The sequence below is a fragment of the Chelonia mydas genome, chromosome 16 (assembly GCF_015237465.2).
Source record: "Chelonia mydas isolate rCheMyd1 chromosome 16, rCheMyd1.pri.v2, whole genome shotgun sequence".
NCBI classification, from domain to species: domain Eukaryota; kingdom Metazoa; phylum Chordata; order Testudines; family Cheloniidae; genus Chelonia; species Chelonia mydas.
The window spans coordinates 21451957-21477848 of NC_057857.1; the positions used below are offsets into that span (position 1 = coordinate 21451957).

General features: G+C 45.7%; 1 protein-coding gene and 1 long non-coding RNA gene across 5 annotated transcripts in view; one reads left to right on the forward strand and one right to left on the reverse strand.

Moving 5' to 3' along the window:
* The window catches only part of MRRF (mitochondrial ribosome recycling factor), a 19948-nt gene extending 4278 nt beyond the window's left edge, over positions 1-15670 (forward strand). For all 4 annotated transcript variants that reach the window (XM_043530752.1, XM_037879599.2, XM_037879601.2 and 1 more), the window contains 4 exons: positions 24-142; positions 4199-4290; positions 11018-11177; positions 13686-15670. In XM_043530752.1, coding sequence (XP_043386687.1) covers positions 24-142; positions 4199-4290; positions 11018-11177; positions 13686-13763 — 449 coding nt within the window. In that variant the 3' untranslated portion in view covers positions 13764-15670. The remainder of the gene's footprint in view (positions 1-23; positions 143-4198; positions 4291-11017; positions 11178-13685) is intronic.
* LOC122463157 lies at positions 5313-11021 on the reverse strand. The gene is made up of 3 exons (XR_006286221.1): positions 10836-11021; positions 8364-8472; positions 5313-8002 (listed from the first exon to the last, which is right to left on the reverse strand). It is a non-coding gene; the product is annotated as an uncharacterized LOC122463157 (long non-coding RNA).
* Positions 15671-25892: the final 10222 nt, after the last annotated feature.

Here is a 25892-nt window from a genome sequence, read left to right on the forward strand (position 1 = left end):
TGTTATTTTGGTTTATTTTTCAGGCACTCTTGATCATATAACTGTGACAACAGACGATGGAAAGTTTCCATTAAACCAGCTTGGACAAATCTCGCTGAAATCTCCTCAGCTCATTCTAGTAAATATGGCTAGTTTTCCAGAGGTACGTGGACATGATTGAAGGGATATGAAAATCCAAATGGAAGGAAAAGGGGACTGAGCAGTTCAGAGGCACAAGCGTTTTATCTCCTTTCAAAATCAAAAGGAGTATAATTACTGTAGGAATAATGGGATGAAACTGAGCAAAGGAAAATTTAGACTGAATGGGGCACATTCCACCCCAGTAGAATTAGCACAATTCTTATTGACTTCATTCTGGATCAGCATCACTTCCTGATCTTACAGTCACAGAACGAAATGTTTCACTACTGAATGTACGTGTCCACTTTCCATATTCCATATTAATATGTGTTTTGATACCTCACATTCAAAGCAGCGCTGGAATATCGCCATTGCTACATGATGCACCCACTATATCAAGATTGAATTTGGCACAGTATTGTGGGGAAAGTCCTGAGAGAGCTCTTTTAGCCTTGTGGAATAATTTCCTATCACTTGAGTCATTTAAAACTGGCCTGAATAAAGCTAGAGATAATATAGAGGAAAATTCTGCTTTGGCAGAATTTTGCTTTGCCGTGGCCTAAAAGGTGTTTCCTTCTCCAGTATCTGTGTCGCATACAGCACTCTTTGCACACACACGACCTCCCATTGACTCATCAGGAATTATGCATACAGTAAGAATGCTAGATCTGTCCTGCTATTTATGCCAGCCCACCTCCTGATAAAGACTAGTCTATATCATGAAACCATTACTTGGTGGTAGAGGACTGAAACTCCTATGAAAGTTATTTGTCTTTCACTTGTGTCGATGGCAGCCTCTGAAAGTTTGTGGCAAAAATAGCATATCCACTTCTGAATAGATTGTGCCACTCCCATAGTGGAGCAAAGTTGGGCATTTAATTTCCACCATTATCAGTCCCACAGAGAGGGTTTTTGCTCAGAAAAGTGACTGTAAAGTGTCCCATTGGGCTCTATAGATCCTAGTTAGTATTAGTGGGCACAGGATCAGGCATTGCCCCAGCTCTAGAACTGGATGTTAGCCAACATTTATTTATCTTTATTTTTCAAAGGCTTCTCCCAATCAATTAAGACAGCAAAATCTCCAAGGAGGTCGTTACAGGCCCAATCCTGTGAGCTGTTCAGATCTAGGTTCCACTAGAGCTGAACCTCCAAAGTTTACAGGTGAGAAGGTTTGAATAAGTCATTGTGGGACTCAACCCATCCACAGTGAGGAAGTGAGAATGGCTTTGAACCAAATGCCTAGAAATGGAATATGGTTCTCTGTATCATCACCCCAAATCTAGTTATTCCCCAAACCAGGTACCACTTCCGATGAAGTGAGCTGTACCTCACAAAAGCTTATGTTCAAATAAATTTGTTAGTCTCTAAGGTGCCACAAGTACTCCTTTTCTTTTTGTGAATACAGACTAACACAGCTGCTACTCTGAAACCTGTCACTTAACCCTTGACCACCAGCTCTACACTTCTCTAGCTGAGGTAGTTATGTAATCTCTTTGATGGAAATAACCTGGGGCTACTGCTTGGATGTATGAGGATAGGTTAATGCCTAGATAACTTCATGCACGTATTGACCTGGATGTGTTGTTTACAGCATCTGTCTGGCCCTTGCATTGTATCAAACAAAGAATAAACATTCATAGAATATCAGGGTTGGAAGGGACCTCAGGAGGTCATCTAGTCCAACCCTCTGCTCAAAGCAGGACCAATTCCCAATTTTTGGCCTGGATCCCTAAATGGCCCCCTTGAGGATTGAACTCACAACCCTGTGTTTAGCAGGCCAATGCTAAAACCACTGAGCTATCACTTCACCCAATAACATTATGTCAAAAGAGCATGTAAGAGAAAAGCACAGTGGAAATGGACCCCCTGGGCCAAACCCTGTTTGCCTTAGTCATGTGCAAGGTTTAGAAAAAACAATTAGATGTTTTGTGAGTTTTTTGTTTTTCTAACAGGAACAGTTCATTTGCTGGAACAGGGTGGGGGTAATGTTGTAGTATTTTTCCCCTTCCTCTGTCTCAGCCAATGTATATGTTAAACAATATTGCTTTAACTGAGCGTTTCCTTCCCATAGCCCAGACACTGGTTTATAATATCACATGTTTATGGCTTTAAAATGCTGAGCTAATCCACTAGAGGTTTTCTCTGTTCTCAATGTCTTTAGCATTTCTTAACTTTTAAGTCCACTTAAATGCTCGCGATTGTGTTTTACACCATATTGACACAATGCTCGTTTGCATGCAAATGCAACACAGTGCCAGGGAGTGCCTTGGCAGATAAATGGTGCATGCTGTAACTATCCATCTATTGTAGTAGTCTGCAGCTAAAGTTAATGGTACGAAAAGAGGAGCAGAAACAGCAGCACTACTTTAAGGAAACTTAATACCGCTGGAAAAAAACTTAAGGCTAGTTTTCTTCTGTTATTGCCCATGTTAAAGAATGAAATAAATGGACAGGGCATGATGGAAATTTGCTACCAGAGTGTCTGATAAAATGACATTTTAGCTATAACATGACCACAGTATTTGACTATTTGATCAGAAATCACTCAACAATGGAACCCAACAAAAGTCCAGTTTGGGATTGATCGAGGTTGCTTTCAAATGGGACAGTTAATGCTTGCTGTTTCTGAATATGAGGCACACTCTTTGCATCCTTCCCCTATAACATCAGATCTGCAAATGCTGTACTAAACAAGAACTGATTACGTGCTTTCCAAGATGCCACACCACATCTCATGGGATAGAGAGGATTGCAACCAAACCTTGCATTTGGAAGGGATAATTTTTGTTAAAGAGGCAGGTTTGTCTTTCGTGGATCATTCAGAGATAAAATGAAGCAAAAGGTGTATGCATTTGAGACTAACTTGTGTAGAAAGGGATCTGTGCTCTGACGAAGCAGGGCAGCTCCCTCTAACATTATAGTGGGTCCCTCAAGAAGTTCTCTTACAGGTGAATTTTAATATGGGAGATGGCTATTAGATATCGTGTCTAAAGCCCTGATTCAGCAGAGCATTTAAGCACATGCTTAGCTTCAAGCACCTGAATGCTTGGGTCCATTCTCAGTGTTTTTCTCTCGTGCTCTTTTGACTTGACTTTATTTTGCATTTGAGACCATACAAGTACCAAATAGATGCTGTAAAACAACGCAAACAGGTTAGTGAATCCATAGCACTTAAATGCTTAAGTACTCTGCTGAATCAGGGTCTAAATAGATTGTCAAGCCCTGTGTACCAAATTCATCTCTGGTGTTGAACCGTTGAAGACGACTGGATTCATCCCCATCAGCCCGGTTCCTTTAGGTAACATTGTAACCCTGTTTGTCTTTACTCCAATAATATGTGACATGGAAGCTGTTGGATAGGTTTGGATCACTTCACTGTTTACCAAGCATACCTGTTGTGTTGGGCCAGGTGACTTTCCAGCGCTGTCCTGTGTACAGGTACCTTGCCTTCAACACAGTACTGGACTGCTGGCATTGCCACATGATGCTGGCATGCAGCAGCCACCGGGGAAAGAGTTATAATAAGTAAATAATAAATTATGAGACACTTAAATAAATACAACTGAGCCTGGTTGGAAAAGCACTGGTTGCATTCCTCAGCCACAAACTAATGTCTGGATTTAACCCAGCTTGATTGTAGTGCCGCATGAGTTAAATTAGTAACTTTTCTAAATTGGCACTATGCAATTTCTAGTGTAAAACATTCAACTAGAATTTTTAAAGGCAGAGAATCTTTCATCTCCCTTTTCCCCAGTCCAGGCTCTCCTATGGGGATTTATTGTGGTTTTGATCTGCATTGCCTCAAAGCATTCAAATGGTTTCAAAGAAGCAAAACTGTTTTCTTTTGTTGTTGCTTTCTCCCCCTCCCCGCTCCCTAATACTCTGGTACCAAGAATGGACGTAGTTTGCAATTCCATTTGATCAAAGCACTCTGCACCAATGTAACTTCCTGATCGTACTGGTAACAGAACTAAATGTTTCCATGTTCTGGTGAGATGGATTGCCAGCTATCGACAGAGTTCTGGCATCTGGTAATAATTATTTACTAATTCCTTTTACCTTTTGATCTGGTTTACAGAGTACAGCTGCAGCTATCAAGGCTATAAGGGAGAGTGGAATGAACCTGAACCCGGAAGTAGATGGGATAATAATTCGGGTGCCAGTTCCTAAGTAAGTAATTATAATGACTGTCTGTCTAAATTCATGGTTATGTGAGATGATGTAATGGGCTGCAGTGGATTTCATTTGTGATCCTGGTGCATATTCTCCGGAGGATAAGAATGCATGGTTACTGTAAGGTCTTGACACAGTCGCTTTGCATATTGCTACATCTGGGGTTTAAAAAAACCCAAGCCTTTAAGAAATATCTGATGGAACCTCTTCCAAGTGTCAAGCCAGCGGTTCCTGCAAATTCTCCAGCATTGCAGTATCCATTCTTTTGATACATGGGGCTCTGCCTCGCTGTTTTCCAGTTTCCCCCCTGCACAGAAGGGAGTTGGGCAGTGGGTGGCTGCTGCATTTAACAAGGCATCAGAGGCAGTGGCCAGGCACCTTAAAGTCAAACTCTCCTAAGAGAGCTGAATTGAGTACCCAGTTCAAGGCCTGATTCACCACTGCCTTTCTGTAAATAGCTGGAGTTACGCCAGCATATAACCACATTGATGCAATGATGAATCAGTAACATGGAGATGAACCGTCATCCAGCCGCCAAAGGAATGGCAGGAGGGAGTGATGGCCAAGCAGGGAACTTGTAATTTTCTGCTTCTTTCACTATTTCCATTTAACTGCTATGCAGGATTGCTGTACAGCTGTTAAACAGCTGTCAAGTTCTACCCCAGAGGCAGCTGCATTACGGTGGTGCCTGAAACAGTTCCTTTATTTATAGCAGTATGAATCCAGAGTAAGTCCATTCACTTCTGGATACAAACCAATGTACTGGAGTCTAGAACATAAGAACAGCCATACTGGGTCAGATCAAAGGTCCACCTAGCCCAGCATCCTGTCTGCTGACAGTGGCCAATGCCAGGTGCCCCAGAGGGAATGAACAGAACAGGTAATCATCAAGTGATCCATCCCCTGTCGCCCTTTCCCAGCTTCTGGCAAAACATCTGTCATAGTTATGGGCAGATATCTATTGTGTACCTGAGATGAATTAGGGTCTGATCCATCTCCCACTGAAGTCCACAGTCACAGAAGAGCTGATGCTGGGAGGGGCGGACATCAGTGTATGTTACAGCCTCAGCCCATCAGGATGCTCTGAAGATTTGTGATGTATCTCCGTTTTATTGGGGATTTAATTATGCAGATTACACCACAAAAAAAACCCAACAGGCCAATCAGAGCATGGCTTTATTTTTATTCATTCTGACTTCCATAAATGCTTGTCCACAGATCTAGACACATGGTTAGGGCACTAACCTAGTACTTGGGAGACCTGGGTTCAAATTTCTGCTCCGCCACAAACTTCCTGGGACCTGGGGCAAGTCCTTTAGCCTCTCTGTGTCCTCATCTGTACAATGGGGATAACAGCCGTGTCCTGCCTTACAAGAGTGCAGTGAGGATTATAAATTAAAGATTGTGAGACACTACTGTCCTATGGAATGAGGGCCAGATAGGTACCTAAGATAGACATAAACGTTGCAAAAATACAGACAATTGGCATTCCAAGCCCAGTGAATTAGGACCCGCGTCTCTGAGAATGGTCTGGAACAACTTGCATAAGGGCCCCTGATAGAGTCTTACCATATATTATGTATATTTCCAAGTAGGTGACTTTGGATAAGAATAGACAAATTAAAGTTTGCTTGTATTACAGATCTGCTTAAAGAAATTACATTACATTTCAAGTATTTCAATCAGAGAAGTCTCTAATTGCTGTTGTCTGTTGCTTTGAGGGAAGCTGAGTGGAATTTTCATTCCATTTGCTGGTTTTCTTTCTTTCATATGCTCTCTCCCCTTCCCTGTTTCCTAAGGAGTGGCAGGACGGAAGAGGAGTGCACTATTGTCTTCATAATTGCCTAGGATCTTGGGTTGCCACACAGTATTGTTAATGGGCACTCAGGTCACCCTTGAATATGAATTACAGGGGAGAAGAAATCCAGAAATCAGTAAATCCTTTAAAAACAAAAAAGTGTTGTCAAACAAGTGTGTATGTTCTGTCACTTTCTTTTGTGGTGCTGCAGATGAGGCTGAGTTCCAGTCATGTTGCCTGTCTACCCATACGGTCAGCACTAGGAAATCTGTCCTGCTTATTTCATCGTTCCCTCTGGGGTATCACTGCTGTCATTCTTAGTTTCATTTTTCCTGGGTGTTTGGCAGGTCAGGGAGTCCCAGTTTAACAGAACATAGTCTCTCTCTCTCTCTCTCTCTCTCAGTCTCAGTTCTGACTGAGGACAGATGACCAGCAGGTTGCCACATTAGTTCAGATTCAACACCGGTTCCCACCTGTTCTCTTGTGACAAGACTAAATATTAACAGGTTCAACTAGCCTTTAAAAAGGGACAGTGTTAACTTGATTAGTTTCAAAACAATTACTTATAAAAAAAATCCAGTTTTTGATAAAGGTACCTTTTTAAATAGTATGCCCTGGATTTTTTTAAATTCTTTAAGTTTTTATAATTTTTTTTCTGCTTCCTGATATTTACAAAGGAAAAACTCACAGAGTAGTAAGAGAAACAGTGAAATTGACTATGCAAAAGTGATGTCAAATGTGCATAGTAAAAAACCCGAGATGTTTTCCTTTTATCTTTCTTCAGAAAGTGTTATTTTAGGTGTTGTTTGTATTTCCAGTAAATCCAATACTTTCCACACAGAAATGTGATTGATCATGTTTGACAGTGTCCCTTTAAAGTGACGTTATTGGACTACAAATCATTTTTAAAAAAAATCCAACTATTGTACTCTGAAATGTCAGGTGGTGTTGATAACACAGGTAATTTCTGTCCTGATCCAGCAACCAGATACATGTGGTCAAATTTGCATCCACATCGATCCAGTTGCATGATCACAGCCTGCGATTATTATAACGGAAAAATTTCACAATCTGATTTACTTTTCTCTATCTATTCTATTTGTTTTGTTTTTGCATTTCCCTCAGCTTAGACAATAAATAGAGACTAGTCAACTTTATTTTTGTCTACTTTCACTTTCATGTCAATTTCCCTTTTAGGGCCTGGGGCACAAACCTGCTTCAGTGTTTGTGTCGCAAACACTGCATGGGCAATGTTTATTTGTATTAAAAAAAGTTTCTGTTCCAGTTTAAAAAATAAAACTTGAGAAAATTTCTATCAGTTTGATTTCTCAGCCAAATCTGACCTGACATTGTGCCCTTTGTGGTATTGCCTCCTGGCTAGAGCCATCTCTTTTTAGATCTATTGTGAGAGACTGGATGTTGTTTATAAATTAGTAATATTTTTACACACACTTGACTGAAAGTCCAGTGAGTCATTTGAAAGTTCAGTGACTCTGCTTTAATTCTTTTCTTTAAGAAGTACCCACAGTCCCCAGTATGGGGCAAACAGGCTCATGAAATGTCATTTGAAAAAACAAAGTGTTTTGGAACCTTGCACTCCAATTCTTTCATCATAACAAAAATATGTCATTCTCACCTAGTACTGGGTAATTCATCTTGCACATTAACTTTCAACATGTATCTCAAATCATACAAGCAGAGTATCCAGTTGCGCCTATGTACCTCTATCTGATCCCTCTCGCTCACAGGAAATTCCTATCATTTATGATACAAAACCATTCTTACCAATGTAAACGTCTTTCAACAGAGACCAGAAGTGGCCCGCATTGTTTTCCCTCTGTGTTTGTGCATGTGCCTCATGCTCATAAGAGAGCATCGAAATGTGGCCGTGTTTGGATAACTGGCTACTGACTGAAAGAAACAAAGAGGAGACATCACTAGCAATCTGAGCCCTGCACACTTTTAAAAATATTGGGTTTAAATAGCGAGGGTTCGGCCCTGGTTATCTGCTCGCAGCTCTATGTTGGGGGTGATGTGAAGCGGCACCACCCCAGTAGGAGCCTCCTGGAGTTCCAAGGGTGGGGAGTGTCCACACCCCAGCACAGCGCCAGTTCTATGGGCTGGTGTGATAGGGAGGCGGAGAAGGGGCAAGCACCTTGCCCCTTTTCGTCACTTCTGATTAGACATCTCAGGCTTCTCCTACAGCACTTCCCTTTAAAGAGGAGATAGGGACAACAGTTCCTACATCCAAAACGAAATGTGCCCAGATCACCTGTGAGGTTAGCAGATCTGGTGCCAGAATCGCCACGTTCAAGGGGATGGATGGCCTTTGAAACCAGCAGCCTCGCATTGATAAATTCCTTAGCAGGAGCAGCGGCTGCCTGAAAGAAATAGACGTTTTTGTAGCATTATTGGTGGTAGGAGCTCAGAACCTATATATAATCTCAGTGGAATGTAAAACCCACAAAGAAAGCTCTATGTCACTACACATTGTTAAACAGAAATGGGCATTAATAAAGACAGACAAGGAGATGTGTGACCCTGTGCCAAGCAGCATAGGAAATCTGGCAGCACTGCATAAACAAACATTTCCTTAAAGGTTCAGCAGCCCTGAGCAGCTGAGTGATACCCTCAGCACAATCCACAAAACATTTACACATGTGGGGAGGTGAGCAGCAAATTGCAAACTGGATCTACCGCACGTGGGGAGCTCTAGCCACAGACCAACACACCCTCTGCCTAGCAGGGAAGTAAGTGAAAAGAGTCATGTAGAAATTTCCAATGCCCAGAGTAGCAGACAGAGATGCTCCCCTGAAACACTGTCTGGGAATCTGACCTCTTTTACCTTTATTTCTGAACAGTATAACTAGATAAAATCATGGAGAAGAGGTCCATTAATGGCTATTAGCTAAGATGGTCAGGGATGCAACCGCAGACTCTAGGTGTCCCTAAACCTCCAACTGCAAGAAGCTGGGACTGAACAACCGAGGATGGATCACTTGATAATTGCCCTGTTCTGTTCATTCCCTCTGAAGCACCTGGCATTGGCCACTGTTGGAAGACAGGATCTTGGACTAGATGGACATTGATCAGACCCGTATGGCCGTTCTTATGAACAGACTGTGCTGTTTTGGTATGTGGCTGTTTTCACAGGCTACAAGACTTCTGGTTCATAACTTTCAGAAGAGAAGCCCTGAAAGGACTGGTGTTCTGATTCATAGTTTCTCACTCCTAGGTCAATGGCTCAAATGCAGGCTCAGGTCTAAGATGACAGATGTTTGCCCTGTATGAAATAAACTGGTCACCTTCATCCAGGCATCTCCATCACCAGACTTATGGGCACAGTCACTCTTCCCGTGGCCACAGCTCAGCAGAGGAAACAAAGGGCTAGGGAGGCAAACTGCCTGCCTCCAGACCACAGCTGCAGCATGTTAACAGAGCAGTGCAGTCGTGAAGCTAGCACTGCCACTGTCTGCACTGGATCTGTCCTGGACTACGGTCTGTGGGTCTGTCAAATGCTGCACTTTTTACAGACACTAAATTCATTCCTAATAATAATTTAATAATCAGCTCTGGAAATAAATGAATGAGCCTCTGATTGGTCAGGGCCTCTGCAAACATCTGCCTTGAGCAACTTGGCTGCGGAGTGAAGAAACCAAAGGGAATGTGGCTTATCAGGCTATGAGTGAGCTAGGAAAGGGTTCAGAAACTGCTCGGGTAATGAAAGACTCTTTGTAATTAATACCCGCAAAGAGGCAGAGCTAACATTGCTATGGGAACCCTAACTCCCCATTTCCTGATTTCCGCGCAGGAAGAGCCTTGTCTTTAATGTTGCAGTGACCTAGCCTGTTGCAGTCAATTTCTAAATACTCCTGTGAAATGTTTATTCTGCAATATCTCCCACTAGCAGACAGGCATTCTCTTGCTAATGATATGTAGCACTTGCAACAGGCTTTTCATCTTCAAGGCACTTTGAAAACATTTGCTAAATAATTAATCCTCACAATAGGTGCTGTCAGAGCCCCGTTTTCCACACTGGGAGAGTGAGGTATCAAGAGATTAAATGACTTGACCAGGGCCTCTGAGGGTGGCAGTGTCTCTGCAGCTCCAATGCCCCATTCTTATGCTCAGGATCCTAGATGCCTCTCCTTTCTGATCTAGAAAGTGAAGCTACCGGGGAATCATGGGAGTTTTCCCTGTGTTTGTCTGCAGCTCCTGACCCACTGTGAGGAGCTGAGTGTCTGAATTACAAGTCTGGTTTGAAACCTCAGTCTGCTAGAGTTGGATACAAATAAATTGAAATCATTATTTTAGAAAATTTTGCAATATTGGTCTCTTCTCAAACAGCATGTTAAATACGATCACAGTGGAAATACCAGTCTGGTTCCCGCATGCTCGTGAAGAACTGGAAAATGGGTGAATAAAGAGATTCACCCTGTAAGCTGTATAACTCCCAGATACAGTTTTCAGACTGTTCCAGTTGCAAGGAGAGGTTAAGGGGTTTCCTCCTGCCCCTTCACAGCTTTACAGCAGGATTAAACTTTTCAGCTCAACATCTCAAGTTTTGAGGTTGATATTCCCTCCTCACTCTTGCAGATGCCTTGGCAGCACAAAAAAGAAAAGCCTAAACATTTCAGCATGGTTTTCAGGCACTGCACAGAAAACCATAAACGTAATAAGATCTGATCCAAATCCCTAAGCTACTGCTATGCTTGTTGCCTTCCACTCCAGCCCTGAGACTTACATGACTTAGTTTGAAAGGTGTCGGTCCCAGACCCAGGAGGAACTGTTTGAAAGAGGCCAGTGTGGACAGGATCAGTGGATTGTACTTCCTCAGCTTGCCAGTTTATCCTGCACACACATAATATCACAATGAACAGATCAGTTACGTGCTACGCCTAACGCCCTTTACTTCTCCCTGATTAGGGTAACAAGAGAACACCGTGAAAGCCTGGCTAAACTCGCCAAACAGCTTACGAACAAGGGTAAGGACTCTTTGCGAAAGGTCCGGAGTAACGCTGTGAACCAAGTGAAGAAGGCCAAGAGCACAGTGTCTGAAGACACCATTAAGCTGCTAGAAAAGCAGGTATTTTTTCTCCCCAGCAGTGCGTTGCATGTGTTTACTGACTCCCGTGGGACAGGGCCATCAGGGAGAAGATCCAGCTGTGCTAGACTTTGGTAACAAAAACACAGATTTCAGGAAACCCTTGTTAGGAGCTGGGTTTGAGGGGGGGCTGGGGTGGGCATGGCCCTTTTTTGTGTTTTTTTTTTTAAATAAGTCATAACTGCTGCTCCCTCTGCCTTCCGCAGAGCGATTTTGGGTTTGTTCAAACCTGAAACTTAGAGTCAACTTTGGGGCATGAACCTGTGCAAATGGAAGGGGGGGAGGGTAGTAAAGGTTCCCACAAACCTTCATTAGCCTGACAAGCCTATTGTAGCAGCATGTGCCAAATATCCAGGCCAGCAGGGTGGCCAGAGTCCAGCCCTGCTGCTTGAATCTTCAGCGGCAGTTTTATCACCATCATTTATGCAATGCCGTAAGTGCACATGGACTTTGCAAGCACATAGGGCCAGATCATCAGCTGGTGGGAGTCGACATTGCTCCATTGACTGCAATGAAATTAACACTAATCAAACATTAGTAACCTTGCACTATGCTATGGCTTTGTGGCTAGATTCAGCAAGATATACCTAACTTTAAGCATATGGGCAGTCTCACTGAAGTCAGTTACTCATGCTTAAGATTAGGCACATGCCTAAGTACCCTGCTGAATAAAGGCCTCTAACTGCAAGTGATATTATTTGTTAGCAGTAAACACTAGGAATATAGCAGAGAGCACTCCTTTGCATGCTCGCTGCTGGTAGAAGTTAACTTTAGCTACGTCTACACTATGAGTTAGGGGTGGGATTTTCCTGCTTGGGCTAGCGCGAGAATAAACAGCAGTGCAGTCGTGGTAACACGGGCAGTGGTACTGGAAGCACGGCTGAGCTCTTACATTTACTCTGCTATCTCTACTCGCACTGGTTCCATGAGAGCTAGTGAGAGCACGTGGAATCCCAGCCCTAGCTCATGGGGTAGACAAAGCCATAGTAGCATTAGCTCTTGCCGTGATGGGGATGTTTTGGTGTTAAACAGGAATTATCTTCTGAATGTGTCAGTGTGCCCAAAAGCTGGTGCTATGGACACCTTTGATAAACACTTTCTGGCATAAAAGTTTGTGCAAGCAAAAAGAGGAGCTCTTCCAGAGCAGTCAGATGGCTTCTTGTATTTGTGGGGTCAGTGTCTCAGCTCAGATTTTGCTTGTGCCAGGGATTTTCAACATGAGGCAAGCTCACTTCCCACGTACCTGGGATCCTAGAAAACTGGGGACCAAATTGATATTAGACCCTTCTACATAGGCCCTGTAAGATTGGAGCAGGCAGAACCTAAATTTGCACACAAATAGCGATGGTATGTGCCCAACAATCACCTCTACCTGTATTGCACATGCAAATTCCCATCGCACACTTACACATTGCTTTTGCACCCAAATAGGTGCATGCACAACTCTGGCCACCACAATTTAGGAGGTTCCTTTGAAATTTTGGCCTGTCTCCGCTCTTATTACCATGATCCTGGAGCACCAGGTTGGGCTTTTAGAATAGTGCTGCGTTCCCCGTGACAGAGGGGAGTAAATCGGTCTGATACTTGATTTGCAAATAAAAGCAAAAGCTTCTACTAGCAGACTGCGGCTGCTGCTGTGCAATTCATTACAACAGCAGGAAGGCTACGACGAGTAAGGAGATGAGTCCTTTACGTTCTGGCTCTGACATCTGGTGGCCTCCAGTTTCACCGACAGACTGTCCCAGCACGTTAGGTCTATTAAATAAGGACTTGGCAGAGCAACTGGTCAGTCTCAGCCAAGAGCTTTTCACCAGGAGCCTTTCAGAGACCGGCAGGGATTGTACGGAGAGTAGGTTAAATGTTGGGTGTGTGTGGGTGTAGGAGAGTCAGCCACTGACAGGATCTGGTTAAAGGAGAACTGGATGCTGATGGAGGAGTCACACAGGTCACTGGACATACCGCATGGCAATGCTCAAACCCAATCAGCCATAACTATACCACTGAGCACTCCCGTGGTGAGTTCCATTTCTGTGCCCTTTACCAAACATTAATTACAACACGCCTGTGCTGTGAAGAGGTGCTGTCATTTTACAGCTGGGGAAATGGAGGCACAGAGAAGTGACTTGCCCAAGGCTGCAGCAGGAAATAGTGTCAGAGCTAGGATTAGAAATCAGGAGATCCTGTTTCCGAGACACGTGTGCTCAGACCATTCCTCGTGCACCTGTTATTGTGTTGGTGGGAAGATGCATCTGTCAGAGTTTTGACAGCTTGTGAAATGTATTTGTGATCTTCCACATACAGTCAGTTGGCTTCTAGTCTCAGTTACTCCAAGAACAAGAACATTCCACTGACTTCAGAGGAGTGACTGGATATACACCGAGAACGGAATTTAGCCTGCTGGCTTGCTTTGGAGCTTGGGCTTTGTGTTAGGAATTGCCTGTGTCCCATCTTTACAAGGATCTAACTCAAGGCCATGTTATGTTGCTACAGATCCAGCAAATGACAGATGACACTGCAGCAGAGATGGACAAGCTCCTGGCAGGGAAGACCAAGGAGCTCCTCGGCTGAGTGCAGCTTGGACAGACACAGTCAGCAGTGACTATAGCCTGCAGAGAACCGCAGACCAAATGCTCCATGCTTGGTCATAGCAGCTTAGTGTGACTGGCAGGACGGACTGGGTCGTACCTCATGAATAGAGTTATGCTGTGATTACTCAGGGGATTGGCCCATAATCATTGTTGGGGGTGGGGGAATCTAGTCTGTATTTCATTGATTCAAACAATGACAACTGAATCTGGATAAAATAAGGTTAAGAGGAACTGAGGAATACTGGGCACAATAGCTCTTAGTTGTCAGCCTTCACCATGGCAGCAGCTTCTCTCTGCCACTGGCATTAAAGCACTGAGGGGTGGGGTTGTCAGATTAATGAATGTTTGTCCCCTTTGCAGATCTCTTTCTTACACTTCCTACCATGAAATTCCCACTTAGAGCCTGTCTACACTAGGGTCAGTTGCTCTGGTGTAACTGTATCAGTGTTGCTCCCGGATACAGACAGGGCCTTAAAGTCAATAGCAGCAAGCAGGGCCACCCGGCCCTAAAGCCTGCCATTCTGTAGGTGTTTCCCCCAGGGGGCTTGGCTGAAACTCATGCATTAGACAAGGGCACTGCATAGATTTGTCCCAGCGGAACAGGAGTGCTCAAAAACCACGGCTTTCACTAGCTAGAGTCCAGCCACACTGAGCAGAAGGTTGGTCTCGCAGGATCCTCCTTTCAGAGAAGGCCCCGTGTACCTCACAATTCTGAAGGCTCTGCCTGGAGCCTTCCCAGGCTCCTTTGGGTTCCAGCTGCCCCTAACCATAATGCTGGGGGAAGAAAGGGAAGTGATTAAGGGAAACCCACATGTTCATTGCCCTGCTGTGAACCAGGTCGTTTGTTTTCAGCTAAAATAAAATCAAAAGGAGACGTTAAAATCCAGACCAGGCAGTTCCCTGTCACTCCATTCCCTTCCCTTTGCAGGAGAGTTTACGTTTCGCTCGCCTGTGGCCTGGCCCCTGTTTACGCAAAGGCTCCCAGCCCGATGTGTCGGACGGGTTGCACACACCTGGCAGAGCAGCCCAAATCTCTTAGTGGCTGAATGAGGCTGCAGTTAACGTCTAGCAAAACCACAAAGCTCAATGGCTTGTGTGACGCACGTTGACAGGCTCAGGCCAGTCCGCAATGGACCAGTGTGCACATCAGAGGCAGGTTGCAGGGGAACAGTGCAGTGAGCCTCACGTCTGTTGGCACCCTTAGCAGAGAGGCCAAGGTGACTGGATGACTCTGTACCCGTTGAGGTGTAGAGAGAGGCACGCTGGGAGGGGTGGGGCAGGGAGGATGGTATTTCTGTTCCACAGGCTGTAGCAGTTTCATGGATACAGAGAAGATTTGAAACTCCCAAGCTGTCAATCCAGCAGCTTTGGCCAGCACTAAGCTCACCTAACGAGAACTTGAAAGCACCGTGCAAGACGCCTCCTGAAAGCCACATTCCGGCCCCCACCCTGACTGCAGGGTCTCAGTTTCCAGTGGGAATCCTGTGCACGGTTTGAGGCACGGGGGGAGCAGAACTTGCTCTAAGCGCTGGAGGCTTTGTAGCAGCTTCCTGCCCCTCATTATCGGCAGGTACGTCCCCAGAACACAGTTTATCTTCATAAACAGAGGAAATGATGAATTATGGAGTAACCCTGCTCCAAAGGCCGTTTGGTTCTGAGCAGCGCCGAGTTCTCTGTAGTCTTTAAATAAACAACCAAAAAAAAAGAAAAAAAAGAAAGTTATTTTGTCCACAGAGCAGGGGGCGGGGGCGGGAATGAAAGATTTTCTATACTTGGGCCCCACATGTCAACAATTTCTCTGCTTTGTGTATTTTGGCCGAAAGCGTCTATCATGATAAATGAATAAAGGAAAATGGTAAGCCCAAGGCGGTTACACGGCTCAGCAAATTGCTTTCAGCTGATTACTTTATTTCTTTTGACATTTATCAAATAGTTTTTTGGTTTGGGGTTTTTTTTAACCCGTCGCCAAGGCTGCTGGGCTGCACCAACAGAAGAGCTCCCCTCGTACCTACATAAAGGTGACTGTGGGGAACAATGCCCGTGCTCTTAGATCCATCTTTATGTGGAGCAGACATGAGAGTTCAGAGGCACTTCCACTAATTGCATCACGATCGAACCTGGCCTGACATTCCAACGACTCTCACCTATTCCAGGGCTGGCTGTGCACACCTCATCTACTGTCATGCTTAGAGGAAAGCTGTGGGGAGAGAAAGGCATTGTGGGGGTTGGTCATGGGCTCCTGCTGCTGCCCACCACATACCTCCCAAGGCCGTTGATGGAGCTCCAGACACTGCCTGTTGTTTCTGGGAGCCATTAGGTGGAGAAATTCCCTGGAACATTTACAGATGTACCAGCCCCATTACCATAGCATCTGGCTCCGCCTCATTAACTAAACCCATAACACCAAGCAATGCCAGACAGGCTAGGCATGGTTCGTGCAATGGCCAATGCATCTTGAGCCACTTGAAGAGTGAATCCCTGAGCCCATGCACCTTGTGGTGGGCCCTGCAGGCTGCCAGCCTCTGGCCAAGAATAGAGGAAATTGGTTCCATCAGCAAGGGTGCAGACATGCCCAACCTCCGCTGGATGGAGTCTCTTCCATCAAACGGGACATTTAGGCAGAGTCAGTCAGCTAATGAATTTACTAAGCTGCCGGCAGTTATTTTCAGAAGATCAAGGCAAAGCAGGGTGGTGCCAGAGAGGGTGCGAAGGGAGTGGAAAGCAGATGTGGGGGCTGATCTTTAAAAACTGGAAAAAAAGAGCAATGGCTATGCAAGTTAGGGTGACCTGTCCTTCGTAAAACAATGGCACCAGTAGTAAGAGAAGAAACCGATAAGCACTGAGAGCTAAAATCTGCTTGAATTCTCCCCACATACCTGCCTGGCAGTCACTGCAATTTGCGCCCATCAGAATGGTAACAGCAGGACAAGTGTAAACAACATGTACCTATAAGGAACACATCATGCCAGGCTATGTGGATCACCCTTCCGTTCACACAGTTAGCCAACAAGAGGAACGCCAATTGGCGTTACCCCTTCGGACTGCAGGAAAGCCTCTGACTCAGCACTTCGCAGGCGGCCCTGGAAACGTGGATTCTCACAGGCACTGGTGTGGAGAACTGGCTGAAGGGGGTAAATGAGTGGAAAAGATCAGTGGCAAGCGGTCGACTTGTGAAGAGAAGGCCTTGGAGGTGCCACAGAAATCACTGTTCTGGCTGGTTTTCAGAACCATATTAATCATGTGGCAGAGGCAATAAAGAGCAAGTTAATTACACGCGCTGCAATACGGAATTTGGGCAGAACTGTGAGGGCCTCAGTTGGGCTGGATCTGCTTTTCCCTTTCCCGGGTGTAAATCCAGAGTAACTCCAGGGGAGAATGGAGATCACAGTCAGATCCTTAGGGCCTGATCCTCCATGGCCCTACATGTTATGTGGTCATTTGCATTAGTGCAAAGTGAACGTGAGATGCTACCCTTGTGATATGGCAGCATTCTATGCCCATTTCTGTGGGAATGACTGCACAGGGCACAGGGCAATGCCCGGTCTGGCCCTCAGCTTTTAACTCCGCTCCTCCTCAGGATTAGGCTCTTAGTGACATGCTGCAAGTGGCAGCAAAGACAGAAATAATAGAGGGTGCTGGAAATTCAGGGGGAAATCCTGTCTCCATTAAAGTTAATGGGAAGTCTCCCATTGACTTCCCTGGAGCCAGGATTTCACCCCCAGTCGGGCAATAAACAGAAGGCAACTGAGCACATGCAAATGCCAGCAGATAAATTTTGGGAAAAGATCATCCCAGCCATGGTAGGAGAATTGGGAAATCAGCAATGCCATGAGAGTCGTAGGGCCAAACTGAGACTGAGTGTAAGAGAACATGACAATGTTGACTGCATTGGGCTGCCATGGCTGTCTCCGGGGTCTGATTTGTCATTTAGTCACAAATGACAGTGGGCAGACAGCTAGCTACGAGATTGCAATAGAAAATAGCATGTAAAAGAAGAAAGGAGCTGCCTGTTTATCTTAGAAAGCCCAAAATCTCCAACAGCCCAACGTTGCACTATTCAAACCCTATTTTGTTGTGTTCCCATCCTGGCCACTGACCTGTCTGATCCCTTTCCCTTATCTGCCTGTCTGACTTTTAGGGCATAAACTCAGAGGCGGGGTCTGTGCCTTCCTTTCTGCTTGGAAAGCACCGATATTGGGCTCCTCCAGAAACAGCTCCGAGATCACTTGAATGCCATTGTGCAGAGGCTGCCCAGCACTGCGAGATGGAACCTGCTCCGGCTTGGCTTGGCTGCGGAAAGGAAAGCTGGGGCATTGATTTTAAATAACCTGGGAGGGAGCTTTCCGATTCAAGTTAATAAAAAAAAGACTAAAGGTAAAATTCACCCCTCTCCAGAGGGCCAGCACAGGGCCTGGGGATTCACATAGCTCAGTGATGGGTGCAATATAAGACCCTCACTAGAAGGACAGAAGTGCCCTCCATTCAGAACCTCACAAGAGAACGAGGACTGAGGGGGGACATACGAGTGAAGCAGAGGCCTCATGTTGCGTCCACGCCTGAGGGGATTGCACCCCACAGAGGGACATCGGCGGTCTTGCTTATCGAGGATCCCTTGGTTAGGTCTGTGCTATTGAATACATAATTGTGGCAGGACAGCCATGGGTTTTGGAGCGAGGACCAGGGGAAATTCCAACCCCCTTTTAAAAGAAAAACCCACAGTGGAGACAAACTGCAACTGGAAACAAAAGGAAGGAAAAACTCTGAGGAATCTGCAAGCTCTCAACATAGTTAAAAACCAATGCTGCTCTTCAAAATAGATGTGATTGCACTCCTTATGAGTCATCGAGCAGAGCCACCGAGATTGCTTCGCACCGAGGACGAGCCTGGGCTCTGATTGTGTGCTTCCTGGATTTGTATAAAACAGAACATGGATGGCATGTCAGAGTTTACAACTTGCATACATTTTCGACAGTGAGCTTTGCAAAATGTATCTGTGTAATCTCTGCCACCTATATTCAGTGTTGATTAGACACGATTTCTGGGTGGATTTTCAGAAAGCTCAAGTGCTTTTTTAATCACTACAGAAGCTCATTACTGCTTTCCAGTGACTCTTATGTCCTTCAGTTCTCCTTTCAGATTAGAGTCTATAGTCAGATGAATATTGGATGATTTCATTACATACAAATGCAATCAACAGTTTTGCATAAATTTCTCCTCTTTTCTTGAGTTTCAATTGACCTCAGCACCCGGGGAGGCCGGCACAATACACATGTAAATGAGCAGGAGTTGCTGCAAAGCCTGGGATGCAGAGAAACAAAATCAATTCTGGGATAATATTTGAGCTTTTAAGAGAGACCAGAATACTTCCTACTTGTCCAACCCAGCAAAATGGCATCTTTAGCTGACTAGGAGTTAGGGTCTGCTGGGTTTAGTTTCTGGCTATGGACAAAGGTCCAGGAGAGGGAAATACCCAACTCCTGGAGCTAAAGGATGAAGTAGGAAGAGTCCAACTAAAAGACAGTTTGGGTGAATAGGCGTAACATGGGTGGGGGGTTAGTTTCATAAGAAAACCGCCTTTCATAACTACAGTGGCATGTAAGCAGGGGGTCAGCAGGTGTAGATCTGAGCAATGCAAACAAAATAACGTCAGTGTTTTTCTCGGGAGCAGGCTGATCTCTGGTTGCTTTATGGAATTCGTACAGAACCCTAGGTTAGGATCTTACTCTTCTGGAAGGTGATTCGGTCCTGCTGCCTGTCCAGTGTGCTACAGGCATGGCCATCTTGGAGATGCCAGTTTCACCAGGCGTTGGGAACAAGAAAGGGAAGGACTGTCAAAAACCTGGACTTTTATAAAGAGGGACAGCAATAAAAACGCAGGTGACTGAACTAGCAACGTGCTCTCGTTCCCCTGCACCCTTCCCGGGATTCACAGCTGCTCTCCAGCCTCCAGTGTGCAGCTGCGCTGGCTAGCATGTGGCTGAGCACGCTGATCTCTGCTGGAGGGAACTAGGCCAGCTCGAGGGCTGGCGTGGATCTGTCCCAACGTCACCCCTCTAATGGCTGAGGCCTGGAAAGAAAATGTGACCTCTCTTCCTCATGATCACTAAAGCACCGCAGCCCTCTGGGCAGGAGGCCGGTGTTTGGAGCAATGTTTCTCATGCTGCAGGTACCCCATGGGGGCTGCTGGCAACTACTGCCGGGGTGGATTATAGTCGCCCAAAGGCAGGGACTGTCTTTTTGTTACATGCTTGTACAGTGCCTAGCACAGTGGGGCTGGCTGGGGCCTCCAGATGCTACGAGGATACAAGTCATCAATAAGCCTAATGTGTGCACAGTGGAATTACCACCTGGCTGGGATTTGACCGGCCTGGCCCATTTTTTATGGATTTGCCAGTTGCTGGAAAAATAATGTAATCTGCAGGTTTTTTACCTGAGTCTAAAGATTTGCATTATTCTCACACTACACTGGAATATCGAATGTTAAAAGTTTCTTTGCCCAGCTAAAGATGCTGCAGTGTTCCCACTTCTGCAGCTTAAGCAACAACAGATCAAAACTGTGGAAAATACAGCAGCGGTCTGCCCACCAACACGCAAGCGCACCGCGCAGGTGCGAAAGAGGGCTTGAGTCACGCGAGAGGGAGGAGACGTGAGGCAAATTAAATAATGGAAGATCGGGGCGATGGTGCAAGTGATCCTACTACACCTACAGAAAAAAAAGCTCACGCCAGAAACTTCACATTCAATGACAACTGGCGAAAGGAAACAGACTACTAAGACTGGCTGGCAAAATGCGCTAATGAAACAAACACCGGTTTGTAATCCATGATGGGTTTGGGGTTTTTATGTTTAAGTCTGCCATTCTTTATTCATAATCTAATCATTTATACTGCCCATGCTCATTATTACAGAAGCCCAAGTGGTCTCAGGAGGTGGAAGGTATAGCAGTCAAGGGTTGCTGGATCTACTGTATGTACATCCCTTCCCAACTGCCACATAGACATGAAGAAAACATCCATTGGTACAGAGGGACGTCCAACTGCGCCTCCTTTCCTCTTTAAAATGAGGGAGGGGCATGAGGAGACAGTGATGTCAGAACCAATTCTTTGTCTATGGCTTTCTCCTTTCTGTTCTTCCATTACAACCCTTTACTCATCCTCCTCCTCCTCCTCTGGGACAAAGATATCATGTTCCTCAAGCAAGACTGCACAATTCTTACTGATCTGAATCTTATTTATAGGTGTTCTCTCTCTAGATACTATAAGTGGCTGATGGGGGTGGGGGGGGATTGTCTCCAGCTTGCCTTGAGTGCTGGGTGTTTTTTTTGCATTTCAAAGGTGGTAATCTAGTGCACAGATGCTTACAGAATCCTCCCTGCCAGGAAAGGCAGGCTGTCAGCTCCCTTAATGTGACAACTGGTGCCTAGAGAAAACATGGCTTCTCTTTGGATAGTGTTGTTCATTCTTCCATGTTAGCTGGGTCCCAGAACGCGCGTGGAGCACAAATCACAGAGATTAGTCATGAGAAAGAGAGAGGCCAGTGAGACTGGGAAAACAGGGAAGGATGGCGCAATCTGGCGAGAGACGAGGAGGAAATTATCACTTGTAATTTAGGAGGCAGGAACAGATTGTGGGGGGCAGGGGATTGAAACATGAAGCCCTTGCAAGTTTGACAGTGGGGCTGGCTGGGGTAGGGGAATGGGCAGGAAACATTGGCAGTTCTTGCTCCTCTAGTGGGTTTTTTATGCAGTTCCCAGTGCATGCCCAGCCAGCAGGATCCAGCTACGTTCATGGTCAAACTCGGACGCTGGCTCCATGGCCAAAGATATATATTCCTCCTGGAGAAGGAAACTATCAACATTCCACTTCTGTAAGCTTGTGACTTTGCACTGGGGAGAGAGGTTGGATTGCTTGGGAAGTGTCACCCTTTGGTGCGGGGAGGGTGGGGGGGAGTGCCTGATTTCAAGCAGAACTCCCAGGCTGTCTCCAGACATTAGTGATCTCAGTTCCATTTAGGAAGAGCCCCCCGGCCATACTACTCCCAGAAATGCAAGTCTGTTATTCCCATAGGTCAGCAGAAGGATCAGATTCACACAAACCATCACTCTTCCTTGGCACAGATCCTCATTATTGCTCGGGACAATGGGCCTACAATAAATCTGAGCCACCAGGGGAAAGTGGAGACGCCTCTTCCAGGGAGAGCCACAAATGAACTTCCTTCACTGGAGCGTCCTAGAGTCCTGTAGAGGTTGGTCTGGCTGCCCTGCTCTGACCGGGGACCCCAGTTAATTTCCCAGAAGCCCCCATTTCCTCCTGGACAGCAAAGCAGTTTTGAAGGCTGAGTTCTTTACTGATGTGGATCACATTAACCCAAGCCAGCCCTTCTATTGTGTTACACAACTCAGATCCCATTGACCCTGCTCAAATTCAGGACAAAAATCCTTCCCCGTGTGTTGAGTCCTTACCCCACTTCAGCAGCACCCAACTTCGGAAAGTGAGCTGTTTACAGAAGATCAGGGTGAAAAATTCCTCCTCTAACCTGAACTTCCCATGGGAACTTTACCCTTTGACTCAACTGAACAGTTTTGCGGTTGGCCCCGATAGAGCTTGTCTGTTGGCTGTGGTGGCAACCAGAAGACCAGAATTTTGACCTCCCCCCCCCCGCTTTTAATCAAAATTGCCTGCCAATTTTTTTTTAAATGAAAAACTTTGACAAGGTCCCTCACCAAAGGCTCTTACTCAAAGTAAGCTGCCAGGGGATAAGAAGGAAGGTGCTGTCATGGATTGGTGACTGGTTAAAAGACAGGAAACAAAGGGTAGGTATAAATGGTCAGTTTTCAGAATGGAGAGAGGTAAATAGTGGTGTCAGCCCGGGGTCTGTTTTGGGACCAGTCCTATTCAACATATTCATAGATGATCTGGAAAAGGGGGTAAATGAGGTGGCAAAATTTGCAGATGATACAAAATTACTAAAGATAGTTAAGGCTAGGGTGACCAGACAACAAGTGTGAAAAATTGGGACAATGAGTGGGGAGTAATCAGCACCTATTTAAGACAAAGCCCTGAATATCGGGACTGTCCCTATAAAATCGGGACAGCTGGTCACCCTAGTTAAGACCAAGGCAGACTGCGAAGAGTTACAAAAGGATCTCTCAAAACTGGGTGACTGGGCAACAAAATGGCAGATGAAATTTAATGTTGATAAATGCAAAGAAATGCACATTGGAAAGCATAATCCCAACTATACATATAAAATGATGGGGTCTAAATTAGCTGTTACCACTCAAGAAAGAGATCTTGGAGTCATTGTGGAGAGTTCTCTGAAAACATCCACTCAATGTGCAGTGGCAGTCAAAAAAGAAAGCAGAATGTTGGGAATCATTAGGAAAGGGATAGAGAATAGGACAGAAAATATCATGTTGCCTCTATATAAATCCATGATACACCCACATCTTGAATACTGCGTGCAGATGTGGTCACGCCATCTAAAAAAAGATATATTGGAATTGGAAAAGGTTCAGAAAAGGGCAACAAAAAAGATGATGGGTCTGGAACGGCTTCCATATGACGAGAGATTAATAGGCCTGGGACTTTTCAGCTTGGAAAAGAGACAGCTATGGGGAGATATGATTGAGGTCTATAAAATCATGACGGGTGTGGAGAAAGTAAATAAGGAAGTGTCTACTCCTTCTCATAACACAAGATCTAGGGGTCACCAAATGAAATTAATAGGCAGCAGGTTTAAAACAAACAAAAGGAAGTATTCCTTCACACAACGCACAGTCAACCTGTGGAACTCCTTGCCAGACCATAACAGTGTTCAAAAAAGAACTAGATAAATTCATGGAGGATAAGTCCATCATTGGCTATTAGCCAGGATGGACAGGGATGGTGTCCCTAGTCTGTGTTTGCAAGAAGCTGGGAAGGAGCGAAGGGGGATGGATCACTCAATAATGGCCCTGTTCTGTTCATTCCCTCTGGGGCACCTGGCACTGGCCACTGTAGGCAGACAGGATACTGGGCTAGATGGACCTTTGGTCTGACCCAGTAGGGCCGTTCTTATGTTCTTATGTAGTTATAGTGCACTAAAGGAGTGTGTGCCATAAGTCCCCATCCACACAGGATATCAGGTTGGTACCGCCATAGCTAAACAGCCTGGTTCTTTAGCTCACGCTCTAGCAGCTCACGCTTTTAGATCTGGAGGGCCCTGGTTCAGTCCCCAGTGTGTCAGCCACCAGGCAGTGATTTGAACATGAAAGACATCTTCCAGAAAGTCAGAGTAACCATTGCTTTGTCCAGGGAGGGAATCGCTGTGGGGCTGCAGCCAATTCACAATCACTATTGCACAAACTTAGAGCTGAGAGAAAGACACCCGGGCAGCAGGCTCGTCCCGGCCTCTCCACTGGGGGTACAGCCTGGCTTTCCCCACACTGTCCTGCCTCCGCCGGGGCTCAGAGAACCATTCAGGCTCTGACCCATTCATGCCTCGTCTCCTCGGCTGTTACTCCCAGCTGCAGTGGGTTTTCAGCCAGACTGAAGCCACCCAAAGTTCACTGTGCAGGCAGCAGGTATTGTGTGTAATCTCACAGGGCCCAGGAGCCTGTTGTGCTAGGCGCTGTACAGACACAGCAACAAGATGGTGCCTGCCCAAGAGCTTGCAATCTAGGTACAAGACGAGGGAGTCCAAGCAAACAAGAAGCAGCATGACGGACAGTAGGCTCGGCCCATGGGCATCCTGCCTGACCATTGTCCAGGAGGCCTCATGGCATCGGCGGCAGTAACAGCTTTCGGGAGCTCCTGATGGCGGCTGGTTTTGAACCGGTGACTGCGTGGGGAAAGGCCCCACGTGGCCCACCAAGGCTCTCAAGCCATCCAGCCCCAAACACAGAATGAATCAACCACAGGAAGAAGCACCTTTACGAAGGCCACAAAGCCTGTTTGGGATGGTAACATTCTTCCCTTTCAGCTCAGGGGAGGCACATGGGAACAAGTCAGCTAAAATATATTTTAAACTGACACTCCACACGAACAATCAGGGCTAATTTAAACAAACTATAATTAAACTCAAAGGACCAATTGGTATGGGTGTGGGGGACTTGTCAGCACGTTCGCAGTGGGTAGTTACTTTGGCTATAAAGCCCTTACCTTTAGTGGAATAATTTCAGTAATAATGCGTGTGATCTGGCATGCCTACACTCATGCTTGGGGGTGGGGGCAGAAGGGGAAAGAAACTCTTGGGTTTCTTTTGATGCTTTTACACGCTAATCGTCTTAACAGATTTTTAATTAATGGGAACAGAGCACTTTGCCACAGTGAACTATATTGGTATAATTGACTGGTGGATTAGTTCCATTATACACACAAATCACTTGTCTCCAGGCTTCCCGGCCCCCCCGGGAACTCCCCTCACTGGACATGCCGAGCAGCCCCATTCTGAAGCAATTTTTATAAAATAAACTCTCTAATCAGGTAAATAATTCCATAAGGTAAATTGCTCCCTTCCCACAGCTCCCTTCCCCCGCCGGGAACCTGTCTAGTTTCAGGGGAATGAAACGTGCTTCAAATTACAGGCAAATCTCAGACTTGAAAACCAGTTTGGGAGAAGCCTGCAGCACAGAGGACCCCTTGAAACGCAGCATCGCAAGAATTAAAGCATTTAAGCTGTCAGTCGGAATATGAGAGAACCCCTGATTACCTAGGGTGGAAATATAGTGTATTTAGGTTTGTGTCTGTTGCAATTTCCTGGCCCCCTGCATTGATCCTGAATGACTTGTGCTTATGTCAGGTTTCTGCACAGGGTCCCTCAGACACGTGGGCTCTGGTCTCACTGATACTAACCTTTGGGCCATTAAGGATGTCCAGAGTGTAATGAACCTGGAGAAGTGGAAACGTGCAGTTACCTGGGGTAGATGACTCTTGACTGCTAACCACGTATGTTCTGGTCCAGCGCAGCATTCGCTGATGTTTTAAGAAGAGAGGATCGTTGTCTTGTGGTTGAAGCAGACGGCTGTGCGCCCGGACTCCTGGGTTCCATTCCTGACTCTGTCACTGACTCACTTTGGGAACTTGAACACGTCACATGGTAAGCTCTGCTGGGCCTCAGTTTTCCCATC